The 21,272-nt window shown below is 40.0% G+C and overlaps 1 protein-coding gene across 1 annotated transcript; it reads left to right on the plus strand.

Moving 5' to 3' along the window:
* The first annotated feature begins 5,145 nt into the window (after positions 1-5,145).
* LOC106563547 (rod cGMP-specific 3',5'-cyclic phosphodiesterase subunit beta) lies at positions 5,146-18,064 on the plus strand. The gene is made up of 22 exons (XM_014129228.3): positions 5,146-6,265; positions 7,033-7,185; positions 7,567-7,656; positions 7,835-7,975; positions 12,341-12,415; positions 12,528-12,592; positions 13,110-13,176; positions 13,317-13,364; positions 13,478-13,627; positions 13,906-14,049; positions 14,147-14,212; positions 14,786-14,932; positions 15,113-15,220; positions 15,348-15,457; positions 15,938-16,025; positions 16,165-16,265; positions 16,770-16,877; positions 17,004-17,067; positions 17,186-17,260; positions 17,398-17,481; positions 17,735-17,858; positions 17,977-18,064. Exons 1-22 carry the CDS (start codon positions 5,795-5,797, stop codon positions 18,000-18,002), a joined length of 2,505 nt encoding a protein of 834 aa, XP_013984703.1. The 5' UTR covers positions 5,146-5,794; the 3' UTR covers positions 18,003-18,064.
* Positions 18,065-21,272: the final 3,208 nt, after the last annotated feature.

A 21,272-nucleotide genomic window follows, 5' to 3' on the forward strand; every position in this document is an offset into this window, starting at 1 on the left:
AGGGTTGTGAGGTAGAAATGAATGCCATATTTCACATGAAGGTAAGACCTAGATGCAGACATGTAATTAACAATGGTTTAATAATCCAACAGGGGCAGGCATTAGACAGGTCAAGGCAGGCAGGGGTCAGCAAACCAGAGGTGGGGAAACAGTACCGGACGGCAGGCAGGCTCAGGGTAGGCAGAGGTCAATAATACAGAGGTGGGGTAAAGGTACAGGTCGGCAGGCAGGCTCAGAGTCAGGCAGAGTGGTCAGGCAGGCGGGGGCCAAAACCAGGAGGGTGAGAAAAATAGAGACTAGGAAAAGCAGGAGCTGAGAACAAAAACGCTGGTTGACTTGACAAACAAGACGAACTGGCAACAGACAAACAGAGAACACAGGTATAAATACACAGTGGATAATGGGGGAGATGTGTGACACCTGGAGGGGGGTGGAGACAATCACAAAGACAGGTGAAACAGATCAGGGTGTGACACATGCATGTCTATACAAAAGCAAAACTCATTCTTAGCTTGCTAGTATCTTCCAAAAACAATTCATACTGTATTTAAGAACGATATTTACATTTTCAGTGAGATAATCAAGTCCTATAATAGCATGAAATATATTCATGGGTCCTCTCCATCAAGACGCTGGACCTTACCTGTCTTAGTGAGGATGAGCAGCGAGTAGAATTCAGTGTTTTGTGGTTGTCCGTTAGGTTTTGGAATCTCTTGTGTTTGGGGCCCTTTATGTACAGTGAACACAGACAAGGGTACTGATTATTTTCACTTGTTGTAAGTAAATAAGGTGCTTAAATCACGGGTTAATCCGGTTGGTGATGTCCTGACTATAATCTGGCTTCGCTTCTGAATCCGCCCATGCCTCCCGTAAAAACAATTAGGGCTTTATATAACTGAAGACACACACACTTACGATGGGAAAATATATTGTCCAAACACTGAGGACCATTAGGATGAGAGAAATCATACCCCAGCACATGCTGGAACCCAAAAACTAATGAGCATTAGTTGTTGTGTTCCATGAGCATTAGTTGTTGTGTTCCAGGACGTAAATCATTACTGCTGATGATAGAATACTACCAGCAGCACTGCTTTGTAGACCTTGAGACTAGTTTGGAGATCCTGGAGTATGATTAAACAACCAGCAGGCTAAAATAGTATATTGGAAATGTAATGTAGGGTTATGTGAAGCGCCACATGAGAGGAATCCCTAACTTCTATGGGCTAGGTGGGACGTTAGCGTCCCACTCTATTCAACAGCCAGTGGAAGAGCGTGGCGCGAAATACAAATACCTAAAAAATTCTATAATTTCAATATTTCAAACATATGACTATTTTACACCATTTGAAAGATAAGACTCTCGTTAATCTAACCACATTGTCCGATTTCAAAAAGGCTTTACAGTGAAAGCAAAACATTAGATTATGTTAGGAGAGTACATAGACACAAATTACCACACAGCCATTTTCCAAGCAAGCATATATGTCACAAAAACCCAAAACACAGCTAAATGCAGCACTAACCTTTGATGATCTTCATCAGATGACACTCCTAGGACATTATGTTATACAATGCATGCATGTTTTGTTCAATCAAGTTCATATTTATATCAAAAAACTGCTTTTTACATTGGCGTGTGATGTTCAGAAATTGTATTCCCACCGAAAACTTCCGGTGAATTTACTAAATTACTCATGATAAACGTTGACAAAATACATAACAATTATTTTAAGAATTATAGATACAGAACTCCTTTATGCAATCGCTATGTCAGATTTTAAAATAGCTTTTCGGCGAAAGCACATTTTGCAATAATCTGAGTACATACCTCAGCCATCACGGCTAGCTAATTTGACACCCGCCAAGTTCGGGGCTCACTAAACTCAGAATTAGTATTAGAAAAATTGGATTACCTTTGCTGTTCTTCGTCAGAATGCACTCCCAGGACTGCTACTTCCAAAACAAATGTTGTTTTTGTTCCAAATAATCCATAGTTATGTGCAAATACCTCCGTTTTGTTTGTGCGTTCAGGTCACTATCCAAAGGGTAACACGCGAGGGCATTTTGAGACAAAAATTTTCTAAATGTTCCATTACCGTACTTAGAAGCATGTCAAACGCTGTTTAAAATAAATGTTTATGGTATTTTTCTCGTAAAATAGCGATAATATTCCAACCGGACAATGCTGTATTCATTCAAAAAGGAAGAGAAAAAATGGCGAGGTCTCGTGAATGCGCATTTCCAATCTCTTAGCCACCAGGCAGTCCACTGACAAACTGTGCTCCTGTACTCTGCCCGGAAACAGGAGACGCGTCAATCCGCTTTCTGAACACTTTAGAGAGCCAATGGAAGCCTTAGAAAGTGCTACATAACCCCACGGGCACTGTAGTTTCGATAGAGAAGCAAAGGGAGAACTACAAATTCGCAGACAGACCACTTCCTGCTTGGAATTTTCTCAGGTTTTTGCCTGCCATATGAGTTCTGTTATACTCACAGACACCATTCAAACAGTTTTAGAAACTTCAGAGTGTTTTCTATCCAAATCTACTAATAATATGCATATTCTCATTTCTAGGAAAGAGTAGTAACCAGTTTAAATCGGGTACGTTTTTAATCCGGCCGTGAAAATTCTGCCCCCTAGCCCAGACAGGTTAACCATCAATATTGTAGTGTTAGCTACCAGCTGGATCGCTCTCTGTCAAAACGATTGCTTTCAAATGTTTTGACCGTTGGTGCTCTATGTGCTGTTCTAATCAGTCCTGATAATTGACTTGCTAAGGGCCCGAAGCTGTATTGTGTGAGCTAGTGTTACGTTAGGCTTTGTTTGGCTCTGATGTACATGACTGGCGTGGTGAAACAGCTTTAAGGTTATTTACTGTATGTGTTGTGCTCTATGGAGTCCGTGTACAAACTCAGCGGGAACAAACATGATGCAGTAAACACTAGTGCTTCTGTTGTGTCACACACACACTTGAACACACTCAGGCATACACTCAGGCCCACACACACACACACACACACACACACACACACACACACACACACACACACACACACACACACACACACACACACACACACACACACACACACACACACACACACACACACACACACACACACACATAAGCAGTGCCATGAAGTCACCATGATCTTAGTTATTTAAGAACCTGTTTTTACATAACATGTCTATTTTTACCACCAGCTGTCTGAATGGAGTTTCTGCTGAGGCTATTCTTATCCCCCTGTTACCAGTAAAAGACAATGTGCACTCCAAGGTGAAATCCCAGTACTTGGTGCTTCTTGCCAGGAGCTGTCTGGAACTTTCTGTAGTTCTCTAAAGACACCTGGCTCTGAGGAGTGGCTACGTGTGGCTGTAGACACAGGGGATGATGGCAAGAGGCTGAACATGAGGCTTGGGCCTGAATGATTGGCTAGCGGGCCCAGCAGAGAAGTACCACCACCACTCAGCCCCTCTTCATTCATTCTCCATTCATTTAATTAAGGCACTTCCGGGTAGTTACAGCATTGTTTACTGTACTCTTGGCACTACCCTGAGGCATTACACACAATGTTATGGTCTATTTCTGGAATAGATCTTTAGGCATTAGTAGTTTTTGAGAGTTCTTTAGTTGTTCTGTAGTTCTTCTGTAGTTGTTCTGTAGATCTTTAGTTCTTCGGTAGTTCTTTAGTTGTTCTATAGTTCTTTAGTTGTTCTGTAGTTCTTTCGTTGTTCTGTAGTTCTTTCGTTGTTCTGTAGTTCTTTTAAAAGCCACATACTGTGCTGGCAAACTCATTTTTTTAATCTAAAATCTAAAAGCTTAAATGTAATGTGCTTCAGATGTGTATGAAATATAACTAACACATCTTTTTCTGCTACTATATTTATGCTTGGAAACATGTACTCGATCTAAGGCTTCATGGAAGATTTTTGACACGTCTGTCGATAGCATACAATATTGTACTGCGTCAGACCGTCCACAGCCTTTTCTGTACAGGTGTTCAATGTTGGTATTTTGGTTACCATTTTACAGTGTGTATAGGTGTGTTGTTGCTCTTTATTCATTTGTACTTTTGGTGAAGAGGCTGAGAGGGAGCATACATTTGCCGACTATTTCTGACATATCAAATGAATTGAACTGCCATTTAAAAAGTTCCAGGGGCAGTAAAAAAAATAACAGAAGGTGTATGACAAACAAGTAACGGTTGTAATATTTACTGGTTAAACTAAATCTTTCGAATACAATTTTGATGGCATGAATATCAATGCCATGGTCAGCTTCAGCAGCAGTGATTAACAGTAGAAGTTCAATTATGGTCCTTAGTATATCTTGGTCCTTAGTATAAGCCGGCTGCCATCTTGTGTTGTGTTGTTGCACTGTATGTCTAGGGTGAAATTTGGGCCATGCACAATGAACGTAATGCACCACAAGGTGTCAACAGTTCATTGGCGACAAACAGCTCATGTAAAGGCTTGCAATGGCTGGAGTGATATGTCAGTATCATTAAACGTGTACATTAGTTAAATCCCTCAACTCCATTTGAGGTTTGTGATGAAAGAACTCTTTAATTCATTCAATATTGATGATAAAGTAATAGTAGTTATATCCAACGTAATATCGAATAACAAACATGAGAGACGATACTGTTTTATACACACTCATAAGCAAAGGCTTGTAAGCCTTTAGGAATGAAATGTATGCCTATGCACGTGCACATACTTTGCACAGTACATATCACATGCACACAGACAGACACACCTCCCTCGCCAGCCTCGTCTCACTCACAGGTAGCAGATGTGATAGTATGAATCTATTCATGTGGAGATTATCCAGCTGACCTTTTGTATAAGATAGTTAAGGAACCTTAATATAGCCGGGGTGGAAAGATTATTGCCATTTTATCATCGGGCTTGTCTTATTGTCTCATAGATACATGTCTGTCTCTCACTTAACAATTTATATTTATAAATGTAATATTGTAATTGGATGATCATAACAGATACTGCAGTAAGTAAGGCTATTGTGTAATTTTTTTAAATCTAAAATCTAAAAGCTTAAATGTAATGTGCTTCAGATGTGTATGAAATATAACTAACACATCTTTTTCTGCTTCTGAAGGCTACAACCAGCAGAGGCCTGTGAAGGATCCCATAGCAATAGTATTGACTGAAGACAACAGAATTGGGGTGCTGAGATAATCAACTAGTGGCCTGGCTAAATATGGCTTAGCAATGAGGAGTGCTTTTTTTAATAAGCAAGTTAGGAGCTTGTGTGTCTGGTGCCTGCCTGGGGCAAGAGCAGGCTACAGTTGGAGACAAACCAAACGGGGGGACATCTTAAGGCTAACTGCTTTCAGACATGTGACTCCTTTGAGGGAGTCCGGATCTCCTTTCCTTCAGGCTTGTTTTCTAAACCTGGCGAGGGCGAAAGAAGAGGAGGTAATCGGCCAATGAAAGGACTGGGTTGGCCTCCTTTGTAGAGATCACCTGATCAGTTTTGCATGAGCAGATCCTGGCTCACCTTCAACACTATTAAGAGAAAAGCTTGCTGATGACAGTGGGATTGGACTCAGCCCTCCCTCCCCTGCCATTGCAAGTGTCTCCTCTGTTCACACCAGGACCTAACTAACGTGCCTGCCCTATTTTTTAGAGAGTTTGGGGATTACATAGTGTGAACTTGCCCTCTTTTTTATTTGCTAGTAATCAATAGATAATTGGTTTTGTCGTCTTTTTAGAGACCGTGGTTTGAAGACTGGGACTGGGGGAGAACCAGTACATCCCTAACCCAAGATGAGTGCGACGAAGGAAGATGTTGAGAAGTTCCTGGATGGGAACCCGGCTTTCGCCCAGGGCTACTTCAACAAGAAGCTCACACCGGGGGCCCTCTCTGTGATGGCAGGCATCTCGGAGTCCAAGGTGGATTTTGGGATGTTACAGGAGCTGGGCCAGATAGAGGAAGGCCAGATCCTGTTCGACCTGATCAAAGAAATGCAGGAGAACGTGAACATGGAGAAAGTGGTGTTTAAGATTCTGAAGAGGATCGTCGCCCTGATCCAAGCTGACCGCTGCAGCCTGTTCATGTACCGGGAGAGGAACGGCATCGCGGAGCTGGCCACTCGTCTCTTCAACATCACTACAGAGTCAGAGCTGGACGACTGTGTGGTACACCCTGACCATGAGATCGTCTTCCCCCTGGACCTTGGGGTGGTGGGAAATGTGGCCCAGACCAAGAAACACATCAATTTGAAAGATGTCAATGAGGTAAGAGTCAGATGGGGAAATGGAGCATAAACATTGTGGTAGTGATGAGGACAGACAGACAGTGTCCCAGAGGCTAGGAGCCAGTGAGATTGTGTTAATAGTCTTTTACAAGGGCCTTGTCATACGCTCCTACATGATATCATCTTCTAGCTGTACCAATGGCCAAAAATATCAAACAATTGCAAAATAAATAGATGTATCACGTTTATGTTCAGCCAGAGAAAAAAGTGAATAGTTATTTAATCCGTGCCTATCCGAACATACACACATAGTTCAAATTGTGTTTTTTTTGCTAAAACGCAGTGACACACAAAGTGGTATCGTAACTATACAGTACTGTGGGGATCTTCTAAATGTATATCTGGAGACAATATAAATCCTCTTGACAGATGTAATCCAGTTATTGTATATCCCTTGACCCCCTGTTGTAACTGGGATTAGGGCACCTGTTCTGGGGCGTTTACACTAGGGTCAGCAGGAAGCTAACACGGTTCAAATTCATTTATATTTCACATTGCCCATATTTACATTCACTCTTGATAATGGAGTGTAATTCTTACCTGAGCAGTTATATCTCTTTAATAAATTGTGTTTTATCTTTGAATATGCCAGAGGTTAACATGTATTAATCTGTGGTCTATAATGATATGCCAACTGAAAAAAAGGCTCAAAACTAAGGCCATGTACTGACTTATAGACAGACCCGTCTTAACACATCCATGTGGGATCTCTGATGACGGTGATTTGTTTGGTTTTCTGCTATACAGAGCAGTCACTTCAGCTCATTCGTTGATGACCTGACCGAGTACAAGACCAGGAACATTTTAGCCTCGCCCATCATGAACGGAGAGGATGTGGTGGCTGTGATCATGGCCCTGAACAAGACCACTGGACCACACTTCACCACTGAGGATGAGGATGTGAGTACTGACGATGAAGGCTCTCTGAGAATAGGATCTACACATGTCCATGTGTCAGTATCACAATGGAAATACTAAGACGAGGTTATTGCATGAATTAGTTGGGGATGAGTAATCAACAGGTTTTCCCCCTTCCCAAAGTTTATTTTCTCAAAGCATATGCAGCATATAAACACAGACTGATGTTGTAGAACACAAACATGTCCATCAAGCAAGCACAGGGAACACATGCAAACGGTGCCATTGCTGCCTTAATGAAGAGGAAGGTCACATTCACACCTGATGTTTTCAAATACTCCCTCTCGTCTTTCCTCTACCACATGATTACACATCAATGCATGTATTTCTCTTTAACAATAATTCCTATTTTTGATCTCCCAGCTTTTTTTGAAGTATCTCAGAATAGCCACTTTGAACCTGAAGATTTACCAGCTGAACTACCTGTACAACTGTGAGACTCGAAAAGGCCAGGTGAGTCTGCTGTCTGTACTGATATTCAGAGGAATTACTAGTTGTAGATGACATTATGGTGAACACACAAAAAAAGGCCTTTTTTTTTTTTTTTTTTAGCTTTCACACATTTATTGATATATGAACCAACTGGTTATTAGCTGATCCTTCGTGGTTGTTATTTTTCTGTCGGGTATAGGTCCTGTTGTGGTCTGCCAACAAGGTGTTTGAGGAGCTGACAGACATTGAGAGACAGTTCCACAAAGCCCTGTATACAGTGCGGGCGTACCTGAACTGTGACAGGTACTCTGTGGGCCTATTGGACATGACAAAGGAGAAGGTGGGTGACACTGTCTGCATATAGCCTGGCCATTCCTGAATTGCGGTATTGTCTTAAGCCTTCAAAGGTTTTTATTGATCTATAATATATATATTAAATAGTTTTGTTTAATTTCTTGCATTCAACATAATAGGTATCTCCAAATCCCCAAAACATGTCACTACAACTCCACTCATCACTTCTGGAACAAGATAATTTGCTTGCCCTAAGTACTTTAAACCATGCACAAACATAAAGTTTTGCAATATAAAGGACTTGCATTATGTTTTATCATTGATAAACAGTTTGTGTGATATGTAACTCTGTGTGATTTTAAAGTGTTTTTCATGGTTGCAAAGGTGAGGGACGTACAGAAAATGCCACCGCAATTCAAGAATGATCCAGCCATTTAGTCATCATAAAGAATAGTTATTATGGGTCTCCTCTGGTAACACTGTAGCCCACAAAACATAGCTCTAGCAGTATTTGTTAATATTTTGCACCTACAGCACTACAGTGCATTCAGAAAGTACTCAGACCCCTTGACATTTTGCATATTTTGTTGTGTTACAGCCTGAATTTAAAATTGATAAAACTGAGATTTTTGTTCACTGGCCGACACACAATACCCAATAATGTCAAAGTGGAATTATGTTTTTAGAATGTTTACAAATTAATTAAAAATGAAAAGGTGAAATGTCTCGAGTCAATAAGTATTCAACCCCTTTGTTTTGGCAAACTTAAATATGTTCAGGAGTAAAAGTTTGCTTAACAAGTCACATAATAAGTTGCATGGACTCACTCTGTGTGTAATAATAGTGTTTAACAAGATTTTTGAATGACTACCTCGTCTCTGTAACCCACACATATGATTGATTATCTCTCAGGTCCTTCAGTCGAGCAATGAATTTCAAACCAGAGAGGTTTTCCAATGCCTCGCAACTAAATTCACCTATTGGTAGATGGGTAAAAATAAAAAAAGCAGACATTGAATATCCCTTTGAGAATAGTGAAGTTCAGTGGCATTTAATATAAGCGAGGTCGATATTTTTTTTATGAGCATGGCCTTACTTCTATTACAGCATATTGGACGACTGTCATTCATATTCCATTCACCCAGCTCAATGTAACATTGATAGGTTTCGGCTACTACATGATACTAGAATGTTCCCTATACCTATCATGAGGTTTCTACAAACTAGCCTATGAATGAACGTTTATAACGTAGGTGCACAGGTCGAGAGAAAAAATAAAGTAATCAAGGTGACAGAGAGTGACACATTCAATAGTGTTGCCTGCATCTTGCTGATCTAGGGTGTAATCATTAGTCCAACAGTTGCAAACAAGACTTTCTAATAGACAAATTCAGGTATGTTTATCCCCGTTTCATTCCGTTTGCTTCCATTTAAGAAATGTTTTTCAACAGAATTGGCAGAATTAATAAATCCCTGATCACACGCAAACACAGTTCACTTTCATAGCAGTCACATACAAACAGCATGATCATTTTGCTTGTAGAATTCCTTCTCGCATCTATGTGCTCTCCTCTCACCTTTTCCTTTTGCTTGTGGACTTCAATGCACAACATATCAGCCGTCTGTGACCAGGCAGAAAAAAAAACGTAATATCATAACCGCTAAGCGCTACACACAGCCTACATCATTATCACCATATTAGCTAACGTCATAGCTAGCTAACATAGCTACTAGAACTAACGTGTTAGTTAACCTGCTACAATCATGCAGTACAGTGTACAGTCAGCAAGTAGTTTAGCAGTTACACCGGCAGGCCCGGTGGAAATAAATGAATAAAACCAAAAGCTTACCTTGACATGGAAGAGTTCCAGTGTTGGATAGATATAGCCAACTAGCTAACATAGCATCCCTCTCTGTTTGAGCCGGGTGTTTGAGTAGGATAAACTAGCTAGCAGCATTTGCTAGCAAAGTGAAAGAAAAATACAACGAAATATAGCTCTCTCTCTCTCTCGCTTCTCCTTCATTTTTAAAGAAATGTATTTGTTCAAAACTGTTCAACTATTATATTTATCTTTATTTGATTCAACTACACACCTCACCACATGCACTGCAGTGCTAGCTAACTGTAGCTTATGCTTTCAGTCAAGGGTGTGCCGAGTTGTCGGACAAAACGAGTATCATAACGGATATGGGCAATTTTCTGTATACGATTATGATCAGAGTATTTTTTTGTAATTATCCATGACCGGGAAAAAAGTCACTTTCAGATGGCAGAACGCATCTTTCTCATGTCAGTCAGTCATGTGCGAGATTCTACGTGGTCGAAATAACTCAACTGGCTGTCTGTAAAGAGAAGTGCGGGCTGTACGTTGATCCTGCGGTTCTGATTGGATAGAAGGAAACTATATTTCTCCATCCAATCGCTTCATAATTTCACCCGATCAGTTTTCCTCTTTTTGAGCTGATCATTTAGATTGCTGCTGCCTGGCTGCTACTATGATAAATCACATGGCGAGGACGTTTGCTATCAATGTGCATAATATCTCACAAGTGGGGCAAGGGTAGGAAAAAAATATGAAACGCTGATGTGGATTCTGACTGAGTGACAAACTTGGCTGCCAGCAGCAAATTGAGGCCAGACGGACACACACACACCCCTCCGCGCTCTGCTCTGAATCTATAGCTGCATTGCAGGAATTTGGCCAACATCTATTTAGGCATATTAAAACACTTCTGTTTTTTCAGATCATAAGTACCATCCGATCCGACAATCAACTGTCAAGTTACGGATACGATTACGAATACAAGTACTGCCATGTCGGCACACCTACTTTCAGTACTATAATCAATCTCTGATCCTTTGATTGGGTGGACAACATGTCAGTTCATGTTGCAAGAGCTCTGATAGGTTGAAGGATGTCTTCCGGAAGTTGTCATAAATACTGTGTGAATTTATGGAAGGGAGTGAGGACCATGAGCCTCCTAGGTTTTGTATTGAAGTCAATGTACCCAGAGGAAACTAGCTGTCCTCCAGCTACAACATGGTGCTACCCTACAGAGTGCTGTTGAGGCTACTGTAGACCTTCATTGCAAAACAGTGTGTTTTAATCAATTATTTTTAATCAACTTTTTTAATGTTTCACTATTTACATTTTTATGAAATTCATTAAGGAGGATGGAGAAAACTAAGGACGGATCAACAACATTGTTGTTACTCCACAATACTAACCTTATCCACAGAGTGAAAAGAACAACATCTGTATAGAATAAAAAATATTCCAAAACTTGCATCCTGTTGGCAACAAGGCATCATATTATGGGCATGCATGTAATCGTTAAGGACTGGGGAGTTTTTCAGGATAAAAAAATAAACTGAATAGAACTAAGCACAGGCAAAATCCTACAGGAAAACCTTGTTCAGTCTGATTTCCACGAGACACTGGGAGATGAATTCACCTTTCAGCAGGATAATAATCTAAAACACAAGGCCAAATCTACACTGGAGTTGCTTACCAAGAAGACAGTGAATGTTCCTGAGTGGCTGAGTTACAGTTTTGACTTAAATCGGCTTGAAAATCTATTGCAAAACTTGAAAATGGTTGTCTAGCAAATATTCCACAATCCAGATGTGTAAAGCTCTTAGAGACTTACCCAGAAAGACACACAGCTGTAATCACTGCCAAAGGTAATCTAACATGTATTGACTCAGGGGTGTGAATACTTATGTAAATTAAATATTTCTGTATTTCATTTTCAATACATTTTCAAAAATGTCTGAAACAAGTTTTCACTTTGTCATTATGTGTAATATTATATTTAATCCATTTTGATTTCAAGCTGTAAAACAACAAAATGTGGAATAAATCAAGGGGTATGAATATTTTCTGACGGCCCTGCAGTGACGGATTTAGGTATAGGCGACATGGGTAGCTGCCCAGGGCGGCATCTTGCCGGGGGCGGCACGGGGGCACCCGCACAAAATGTTTTGGAATGGTGACATTTGCGCGATCGGTTTTCTATCGCTAATTTGCACATCATGTCAATGATATGATGTCACCGTGTGGGACTGCGGGTCAATTTACCTTGTCGGAGTGGGCGCCCTGATTATAGTTTGTGAGCTAGGCAGGCTACTACCTGGGAAGGTCTCCCACTCAGAAGTACGAGATGAGGAGGGGGGCTGGGGTTGGTTGACCTCAGGTTTCCCCACTGGAAGCCTGAGGTAGGGGGACTGGGGGAATGGATGGGTGCATCTCTAACTTTGTACAGTACTAAGTTGGGGGGGGGGGGGGGTTGGGGGGTTGCCCAGGGAGCCATACAAGCTAGAACCGGCACTGAGGCTCTGTAATTTTTTGTAATATTATTAATATGCTGTGTCTGACAATCCATCTGTGTTATTGCGTTGTTCCTATAGGAGTTCTTTGACATCTGGCCAGTGTTGATGGGAGACCAGCCCCCTTACTCTGGACCTCTTACCCCGGATGGCAGAGTAAGTGTTCATAACTATCTACTTATTATCCTATGAACTGGTCTCTGGCCTTTGTTTATGCAAATTTGTATTTGTGGTGTGTGATAATTTTTTTTGTTATCTGTGATTCTAGGAAGTCATATTCTACAAAGTCATTGATTATATTTTGCATGGAAAAGAGGACATCAAAGTTATCGCGTATGTTTATCTCACTTTTCTCTTAACATTAATGTATAGTTGAAGTAGTTTCAACCATGTATTATCAGATCTGGGTTCAAATACATGTGCATTTGAGGAGTTGGTATTATAAAATCAAATTCTGTGTATTTGAGTATTTTTAAATACACAGCAAAAAACAAGTACTTTTATTTGAGTATTTGAATGGTTATTTGTAAAGACCAAAAAGTCTACCAAATTGTATTTTAGAGGATTTTCAAAGACTTATTTCAAATACAATTTTTAAAATACCTGGGTTAAACGCAAGGGAGTGTATTTTAGTCAGTGTATGCACATTTTTCTAATTCTTTCCAAATGTGTTTCCAAACACATTTAAATGTTCAACTACTTGTCTTTTCAAATAAAATATTTCTGAATACTTACTTTGAATGTATGTTAAAGTGATTGATATATCTGAAATAGTATTTGAACCCAGGTCTGTGTTTGATACTGTATAGCGGAATAATCAGTGTGTGTTGTCTGACTGTGTTGTCAACAGGACTCCCACTCCAGAACACTGGGTTTTGTGTACTGGACTTCCCACATATGTGGCCGAAACTGGTCTTGTAAGTTTTTTAACTGGCATTCCAATAGCAAGTGTTCGAAATGCTATCAGAATTTGGAATTGACTTGAAAATAACGCAATGTTCAAATTGCCATGATTTGCATGTGTGTTGATGCTGTACTCTTTATTTTGAATATCTAGATATGTAACATCATAAATCCCGCAACAGAGGAGATGTTCAAGTTTCAGGTACATTTTGCTTCCTTATAAAATCAAGTATCCTTGCATGTGGTTTTAGCAAAAAGTTTAGCAACTTGCATAATTCCTGTTGACCATTTACCTTGTGTCTTCCCATAATACAGTCAGAACCCTTGGATGATAGTGGTTGGACCATAAAGAATGTGCTGTCCATGCCAATTGTCAACATGACGGAAGATATTGTGGGCGTGGCTACATTCTACAACAGGAAAGATGGGAAGCCATTCGATCAGCAGGATGAGGAGCTAATGGAGGTACTTTACTGTACTACAGCACGCAACTGTCTTCTCAACAACTCCTCTCTTCACAGAGAAGTCGTCAAGTCAAATGGCTCTAGAAAGCCTTGTTCTCTGTATTTTTTGTGTAGACCATTCATTTATACAATGCACTGTGGCAGTCAAATGCCTCCCACTCTCTTCACCACATTGACCTGAGTGAACCTACTCTGAATGATAGTGTGATTGTCTGTCTACCCATGTTGGCTTCTGAGTGAACCTACTCTGAATGACATTGTTTCTGTCGGTCTCCCCAGGCTATGACTAACTTCCTGGGCTGGTCCCACCTCAACACAGACACCTATGACAGGATGAAAATGATAGAGAACCGGAAAGACATAGCTCAGGACATGGTACTCTACCACGTCAAGTGCCGTGATGACGAAATACAGAATATCCTGGTGAAGCCTTGCTCACAGACATACACAGATCTACCCTCCTTTACAAGAGAAGTGTTGTTTTAATATTTCACACTTATTGTTGTTTTATGTATCTTAGAAAACCAGACAGTATTTCAACAGAGAGCCCTGTGACTGTGAAGAGGATGAGTTCCTGCAGATTCTGGTATTGCTACCTTATTTTTGTAGAATAATCATTTGGTCATAATCTGGAGGTTGTAGAATTATCTCTGATTTAGTCCCTAGAGTATAAGTTTAAGTACTGGAACAGTAGGCCTGCATTTGAAAGCTCTAGCTAGATTTATATGGTTTTATAGATATAGGATCTTCATTTGATCACCCTGTAGCAGGAAATGTAAAACGTATAGTGTATTTGAGGTTTAAAAAGGCTTGATTTTCCAGACAAAAATGCCCATTGATTATTATCAACATAATAAATAAAATGTCCTGTTGCTGCAGGATTATTTTCCTGCTGTAGCAAACTAGCTAAAATTATGATCCTACGGTCTTCCCTGTGGCTCAGTTGGTAGAGCATGGTGTTTGCAACGCCAGGGTTGTGGGTTCGATTCTCACGGGGGGCCAGTACAAAAAAAAACTAAATGCATGAAATGTATGTATTCACTACTGTAAGTCGCTCTGGATAAGAGCATCTGCTAAATGACTAAAATGTAATGTAAATGTACATCTGCATGTTTAGTTTTTGTTAATAATGCCATAATGATCATGCATTATCACACAGAAAAAAGAACTTCCCGGCCCCAAGAAGTTTGAGATCTATGAGTTCGGGTTCTCTGACTTTGACTGCACAGAGCTGGAGCTGGTGATGTGTGGGATCCAGATGTTCTATGAGGTTGGAGTGGTCAAGAAGTTCCAGGTTCCACAGGAGGTATGGTGCAATCATGATCTGTACTGCAACATCTTTCAGTGTCAGTTCTGAATAATCTCTGTGCAGTTTGTCATTAGTTACTTTATTACTCTCCCATACTATCTGTATATGCTCTAAAGTTCTACAGCTCCACTTCCAAATCCTATGAAAACCAACAGGCATCTTTATTTATTTCAACAGGTTCTGGTACGCTTCATGTACTCTATCAGCAAAGGCTACAGGAAAATGCCCTATCACAACTGGCGCCACGGTTTCAATGTCGGACAGACCATGTTCACACTGTTGACGGTAGGAATGCTTACACCTCAGTAATGTACCCTAACATGTTTTCTTACTTGCCAAAAAAACTTAACTGAAGACATGATTGAAAGATCTCTAATTCTGAAAGTCAAACTGCTGTATTTTGTTGTGTCAGACAGGGAACATGAAGAGATACTACACAGATCTGGAGGTGATGGCAATGATCACATCTGCTTTCCTCCATGATATCGACCACAGGGGCACCAACAACCTCTACCAGGTGAAGTGAGTACTCCTGGGAATCGCTGCTCTCTTTTTACTCTGCTCTCTGAAAGTTGGTACTGATGTTAGATCTTAATTTGACCAGTATTGTCACAGCAAAATAATGATTTGACTGTTTAGTCCACTACGTTGCTTGATCGGTGGTTAGGCTATTAGCTGGCCAAAAGTATGTTACATGAAAAGTGCAATACTATTAGTGTGCGTTAGTGTGGGTGTGTTAGTGTGGGTTTTCAGTAAATTTATATAAATCACAGGAAAATTGCAGGAAAGTGAAGGAAAATTCTCAGCAACAAAAGAGTGATCAAATTAGGATCCTACATCTGTGCAACCAGTCCTTAAATTATCTATGGGTCTCTTCTTTTACTCACTCTCTTGTCATAACTGAGGCCTTGCATGTAGAGAAGCACCTTGATTAGCTTTGTGTGATGAATGGCTTATGATGAGCTCTTTACAGTGTCTGGTCTGGTCTCCCCTCACAAACAGATCTAGTAACCCACTTGCCAAGCTTCACGGCTCATCCGTCCTGGAGAGGCATCATCTAGAATTTAGCAAGTTCCTTCTGGCAGACGAGGTACGTAAGGGTTTTGTATCTCAGCCATAAACATTCACTACTACAGTAGAATTTTTTTTTGTCAATTATTTATTTATTTGTACTTTATGCTTCCATGTTGATCACATGCTCTAGTCTCACTCCTCCATCCTCCCCCCAGTCCTTAAATATCTACCAGAACCTCAACAGAAGACAGAATGAGCATGCCATCCACCTCATGGACATTGCCATCATTTCAACAGACTTGCAACTCTATTTCAAGTAAGACTTGCAACTCCAATTCAATTAAGTTTTCTACAGCAGGAAAATAATCCTGCAGCAACAGAAAATATGAATTATTATGTGTATCATAATTTATGGATATTTTTTGTAGTGGTTTATACATTTTTTTGTCAGGGAAATTCTAGTCTGACATTTTAAAGTGGAAATTACAAACTTTAGAAGACTTTATAAAGCTTGAATTCACTACAAGTTTGCATTTCGTGCTGTGCAGGAAAATTCTCCGCAACAAAAGAGTGATCAAATTAAGATCCTACATCTGTATTTACTTAACGGCAATACATATTGTATTCCCTATACAGATCTTAGGAAGAATGTATTGTTGTCAATGTGGACTCTTTTTCTGCATATTAAAGCACAGATTTAGATACGACGATCAAACTTACTTAGTCCTGTAAAGTTGAGGGAACAAGATTTCACAATGCACAGCTTATAACTTTAACTGAATGTATAAATCTCTGTTTGGACATTTTCCAATGTCACCAGGAAGCGAACAATGTTCCAGAAGATTGTCGACCTATCAAAGACCTACGAAGATGAGAAGAAGTGGGTGGACTGGATGTCCCTGGAGACTACCAGGAAAGAGATTGTCCTGTGAGTGCAGTTCATGGTAGGGGGAGAATAGTAGTGGTAGGGGGATATGTAGGATTATAACATGCACATTGGATCTTATTTTAGCATTTCTATTTTATGCTGAAACTTCAATAATTCCCCTCAAAGGGCCATGATGATGACAGCATGCGACTTGTCAGCCCTCACTAAGCCATGGGAGGTACAAAGCAAGGTGAGAACCTCCCTTGATTATATATATATGACATTTTAGCAGATGATTTAGTATTTCTGTAAGTGAATAAAGCTGTCCAATATAGTGAAATACGTTGGACTACCTGGCTTCGTTCCAGGTGGCGCTGTCTGAAGCAGCTGAGTTCTGGGTACAGGGTGACTTGGAAAGAGAAGTTCTTGAAAAACAACCCATTGTGAGTATATCAACGTGTGTGTGTGTCTGTTCTTCAGATATCCACCTACATTTTTACACATCCAAGATGCCTGAAGAACTACGTTTTTTTTTGTGCGTGTGTGTGTGAAACCATGTTTCTCCCTCCTTTTCATCCAGACAATGATGGACAGAAACTGTGCTGGTCAACTGCCCGAGCTGCAGTGTGGTTTCATTGACTTTGTCTGCACATTTGTCTACAAGGTAACGTTACCACATGTACTACCACACCTTCAGACTAGCTACATCACTCAGCTTCACAGTTATTGCTAAGCACAAAGTAAACCATGAATAAATAGATCTTAGTGTTTGGTCAAATAGTTGGCAGACCTTCTATTGGATGTGTAGAATGACCAAATGCACAAATCGTTGCCATTCAGACGAGCATTATTTGGTTAGATGGCTTGACTGTCAGAAATAGAGCTCTCAAATTTTTGTTTTGTTGTTTATCCGTCAGGAATTGTCCCGCTTCCATCCAGCCATCCAGCCGATGTATGATGGCATGCTGAACAACAGGAAGGAGTGGAAGGCCAAGCAGGAAGAGTACGAGGCACAACAGGCCATCCTGAAAGCCCAGTCAGGTCAGAGTGGAGGATATACTATTGCTCTCTAGTTTAGAGGGCATTTTGTCTGTGCATTAAAGGTAATACAGATTATCCTTAAACATGTATTGTTTTTTTGTATTCTTGCTATGTAAAGGGTCCAAGACGTGCTCAGTGTGCTAAAGCTCAGGACCTGTTTTGGAGGTAGGTAACTCCAGGATACATCACAGCCACACAGTCTTACTGCCGGCCGGGGCAGGACCAGCCTCACCTCAGAACAGCTGTGGAAGGACAGCCTCCCCTCACAGCATCAGAACTTTAGAGAAGAGCCAGAGGGACTCCTTATCAGTCACGCAGCAAGGCCGTTGGACCTTCTGGTTCCAGACCCATGTTGGCACATTATGGCCACAACAGTCAATTTCCTGCCTTCAACTGAAGAGCAGTTATCATTAGTTGCATTGGCATATCCACATTTTGGAAGTTACCCCTTTCACTATGCTTCACGACATTCTGAGGAATCCTTCATGGTCTTAGTGGAGTTCATTTTTGTTTGTACTAACTTTTTTAATGTATGTACAGTAGGTTCCTGAAGGTTTTTATTGACCAATTAAAGGAACAAGAAGTCAACAACTTCTGAAATGTTTCCATATGTATGTATAATGTCATTAATATGACACTAAAGCCCTGTTTAAATCAGGTGCCAACATACGTTCTTTGTCCTGATCTAGTCCACATTCTGATCGTGGCCACATTTTCAGACATATGGTATTAAAGTGTGTCTCTTATCCATCCACTGTGTCTGCATTGTGACCAGATTTCCTGGTCCCTACCTGTATGCAATTATTTCCCAGATATTCTTTCCGAATAATATTTATTTATTTGAAGACACATGGCAGAAGTCAATGGTGCCACCTGTCAATGATTTTAGAGGCCAAAATAATGATTATTTAAATGGCTTCACTGTGCAGATCAGTCTACACTTCGTAGATATCCAGACGCAATGTGTGTCTGACTACCTCTGGAGGTGGTCAGGAAGAGCTGACCTATGACTACATTTGTCTAAAATTGTGGGAACAATCAGAATGTGGACAAGATCAGGACAAAGGACACATGTTAGCACCCCGGGTATAAACATAGCTCATTATGATTGCTTTTCGTTTTAAACAGGTTACTGTTTAACTACCATTTTCGTACAGAATACTGTATGAAATGCACAGGGTTACTTTTTGTTTTACATTCATATTTTATGCTGTTATTTGTTGTAAGGACATAGATTTTTAAAACAAGTAGACTTGTTTTTAGAGTTATCACATTAAAGGTAGACTCAACGAAATGACGTTGCAGCACCGCAGATAGAGATGAGCGAGATGCAAGATCCCGGTCTTACACGGTCACATACAGTATCTGTGCCTGGGTTTGCTTCATGCTGTTAAGTTGAGCCTCGCGCTTCAACACTCTTAGTTGTTGCGGAAATTGACCCACTATGGTGTTTACTTTCTACATCCACGTCAGAATGCTGAGTCTACCTTTAAATAACACTTTACAAAATGTTGGTGGATTCATCAAGGATCCAACTTTACTTTTATGTATGTTATAATAACAGTGTAATAACCGTGACTTACATTGTTCTTTACTCCTTCCAGTCAGTCGTCATTTACATAACTGTCCAGTTTTTCCAGATTTCTATGAAATATGACCTATAATTAAATAAAAAATGACTGAAATAGTTTTCCTTCCAAGAAATGGTAGTTAAAAATAAGCTTTTCTACATTTGAATGGTGTGGGCGTACCCCAACAACAGAATGGTGTGGCATATACCGGTCATAAAAATATGAATGACAAGTAAACAGCTGATTGGCCAGCTCAGCCAATGACCCAACGTGGCATGTTAAATGAGGAAATAGCAAGCAAGCATTATTTTATTCATGCTTTGGCCACGAGTACGAGAATAGGACGAGTCAACAACATTATTAGTATGAGTTAACAGAATGTGCTTTTAAGTGAGATTTTCACTGAACAGTTACTTTAATGGTAATCAAAAGTAGATTATGCAATACTAGGGTATAGGGCTAGCATCCACATATGCCATAAGAAGTATGTTTTATGGTTCCACTTCATTACAGGGTAATGTGACCCCTTGCTGTGGGATGCTAAGTGATGGTTTTGCAGTATATTACTATTGTCCCATGCTGTGTTGGGTGAAATAATGGGGTGTAGCACTTTTAGTACAGCAATGTAAGAGGTGCTGTTATAGAATGACTGCAGTCAGGCAGTTGAAAACAAGTATATTTTCTGTGTGTGTACATGATCATTTATTGTTCTGAGATAGGAGAGAAAGGAGTTGACATTTTCAGGAAGGTCTGTCCCTGGCTATCAACGGTTAACTAGAAATGCTTCATTTTGAGAAACCCATCGTTCTCTCCATGTAACTGTTCACTGTTTATTTTTGAATATTTGAAAGAGACATAGTTTTAGGGTAAAAACAAGATACAGTATGTCTCAATATATGTATATCTAACAATATTGGATGGATTTTTATATGGTCCAGTCCACTGCGAATAGTGGTCAAAGTCCAATCCCTCAGTAGAGTGATTGAAGCCAGTGGCCTTGATTCTGTTACTCTTGAGCCTACTCACTGGATCCATAGAATCTCCTAGTGTTCATTATGAACAGAGGATAATCATGCTCTTACAGCAGCCCCACTGTCAATGGGGTACCTATGCTTTTATAGATGGAATCAATTGTAAATAGTCTTCTCCTGTAAATATATTTCAATAATAGTATATTTTTTTCAGATGATTAATACTTCATTTCCTCTATGAGCGTCAGTGCAACATTACTGTTATGTTCTATCTGTGCCGACATTATAGGATGAAGGGAAATATTAAGGACCCTTTTATTAGAAGCAGTAATTATGTGCTTTATCTTTTCAATTCCACATCATTAAACATTGGAACGAAACATTTTATTCCACAATTTGCTGTTAAAAATACTTTAGTGTAGATATGACAAATTCTGAAGCTCAATGTATGTGTTTTGTCTACAATTACCAAAATAAAGTACATTTATTTTTAAGGATGCATTTCGTCTAATGATATCTTGTTAGTTTTATATAATAGGAAACATAATTTAAATATCCATTGTATCCTATTGTTTTCATAGATATGGACAGAGGTTGGGCCAAAGTATCTAAAGCCTTGTTCATGCTGCAGGCCTTAATTCTCAAATCAGTTTCGTTTTGGAATACTGACTTTCCAAACAGGAAGTTACAAGTGACCAAATTAGATGTGTGTGTATAGACAGCAGTCATTTGCTGACATGGCTAAGCTAGTTATCATAGTAAAGACGGGTGTGCACGGTGGTGTAGGCTGATTGGTGGTGGTGGTGCTCGTGCTTCCTATCACACAGAAGTTGTAGCAAGTTAAGGTGACAACAAAGCCCGCCATGGACATT

Source organism: Salmo salar, chromosome 01 (genome assembly GCF_965601325.2).
Source record: "Salmo salar chromosome 01, fSalSal1, whole genome shotgun sequence".
NCBI classification, from domain to species: domain Eukaryota; kingdom Metazoa; phylum Chordata; class Actinopteri; order Salmoniformes; family Salmonidae; genus Salmo; species Salmo salar.

Coding starts and splice junctions, on each gene's coding strand:
- LOC106563547 (XM_014129228.3), top strand. CDS start 5,795: ATGAGTGCGACGAAGGAAGATGTTGAGAAGTTCCTGGATGGGAACCCG. Junction 14,213..14,785: donor ATGAGTTCCTGCAGATTCTG/GTATTGCTACCT, acceptor ATTATCACACAG/AAAAAAGAACTTCCCGGCCC. Junction 17,482..17,734: donor TCTGCACATTTGTCTACAAG/GTAACGTTACCA, acceptor TTTATCCGTCAG/GAATTGTCCCGCTTCCATCC.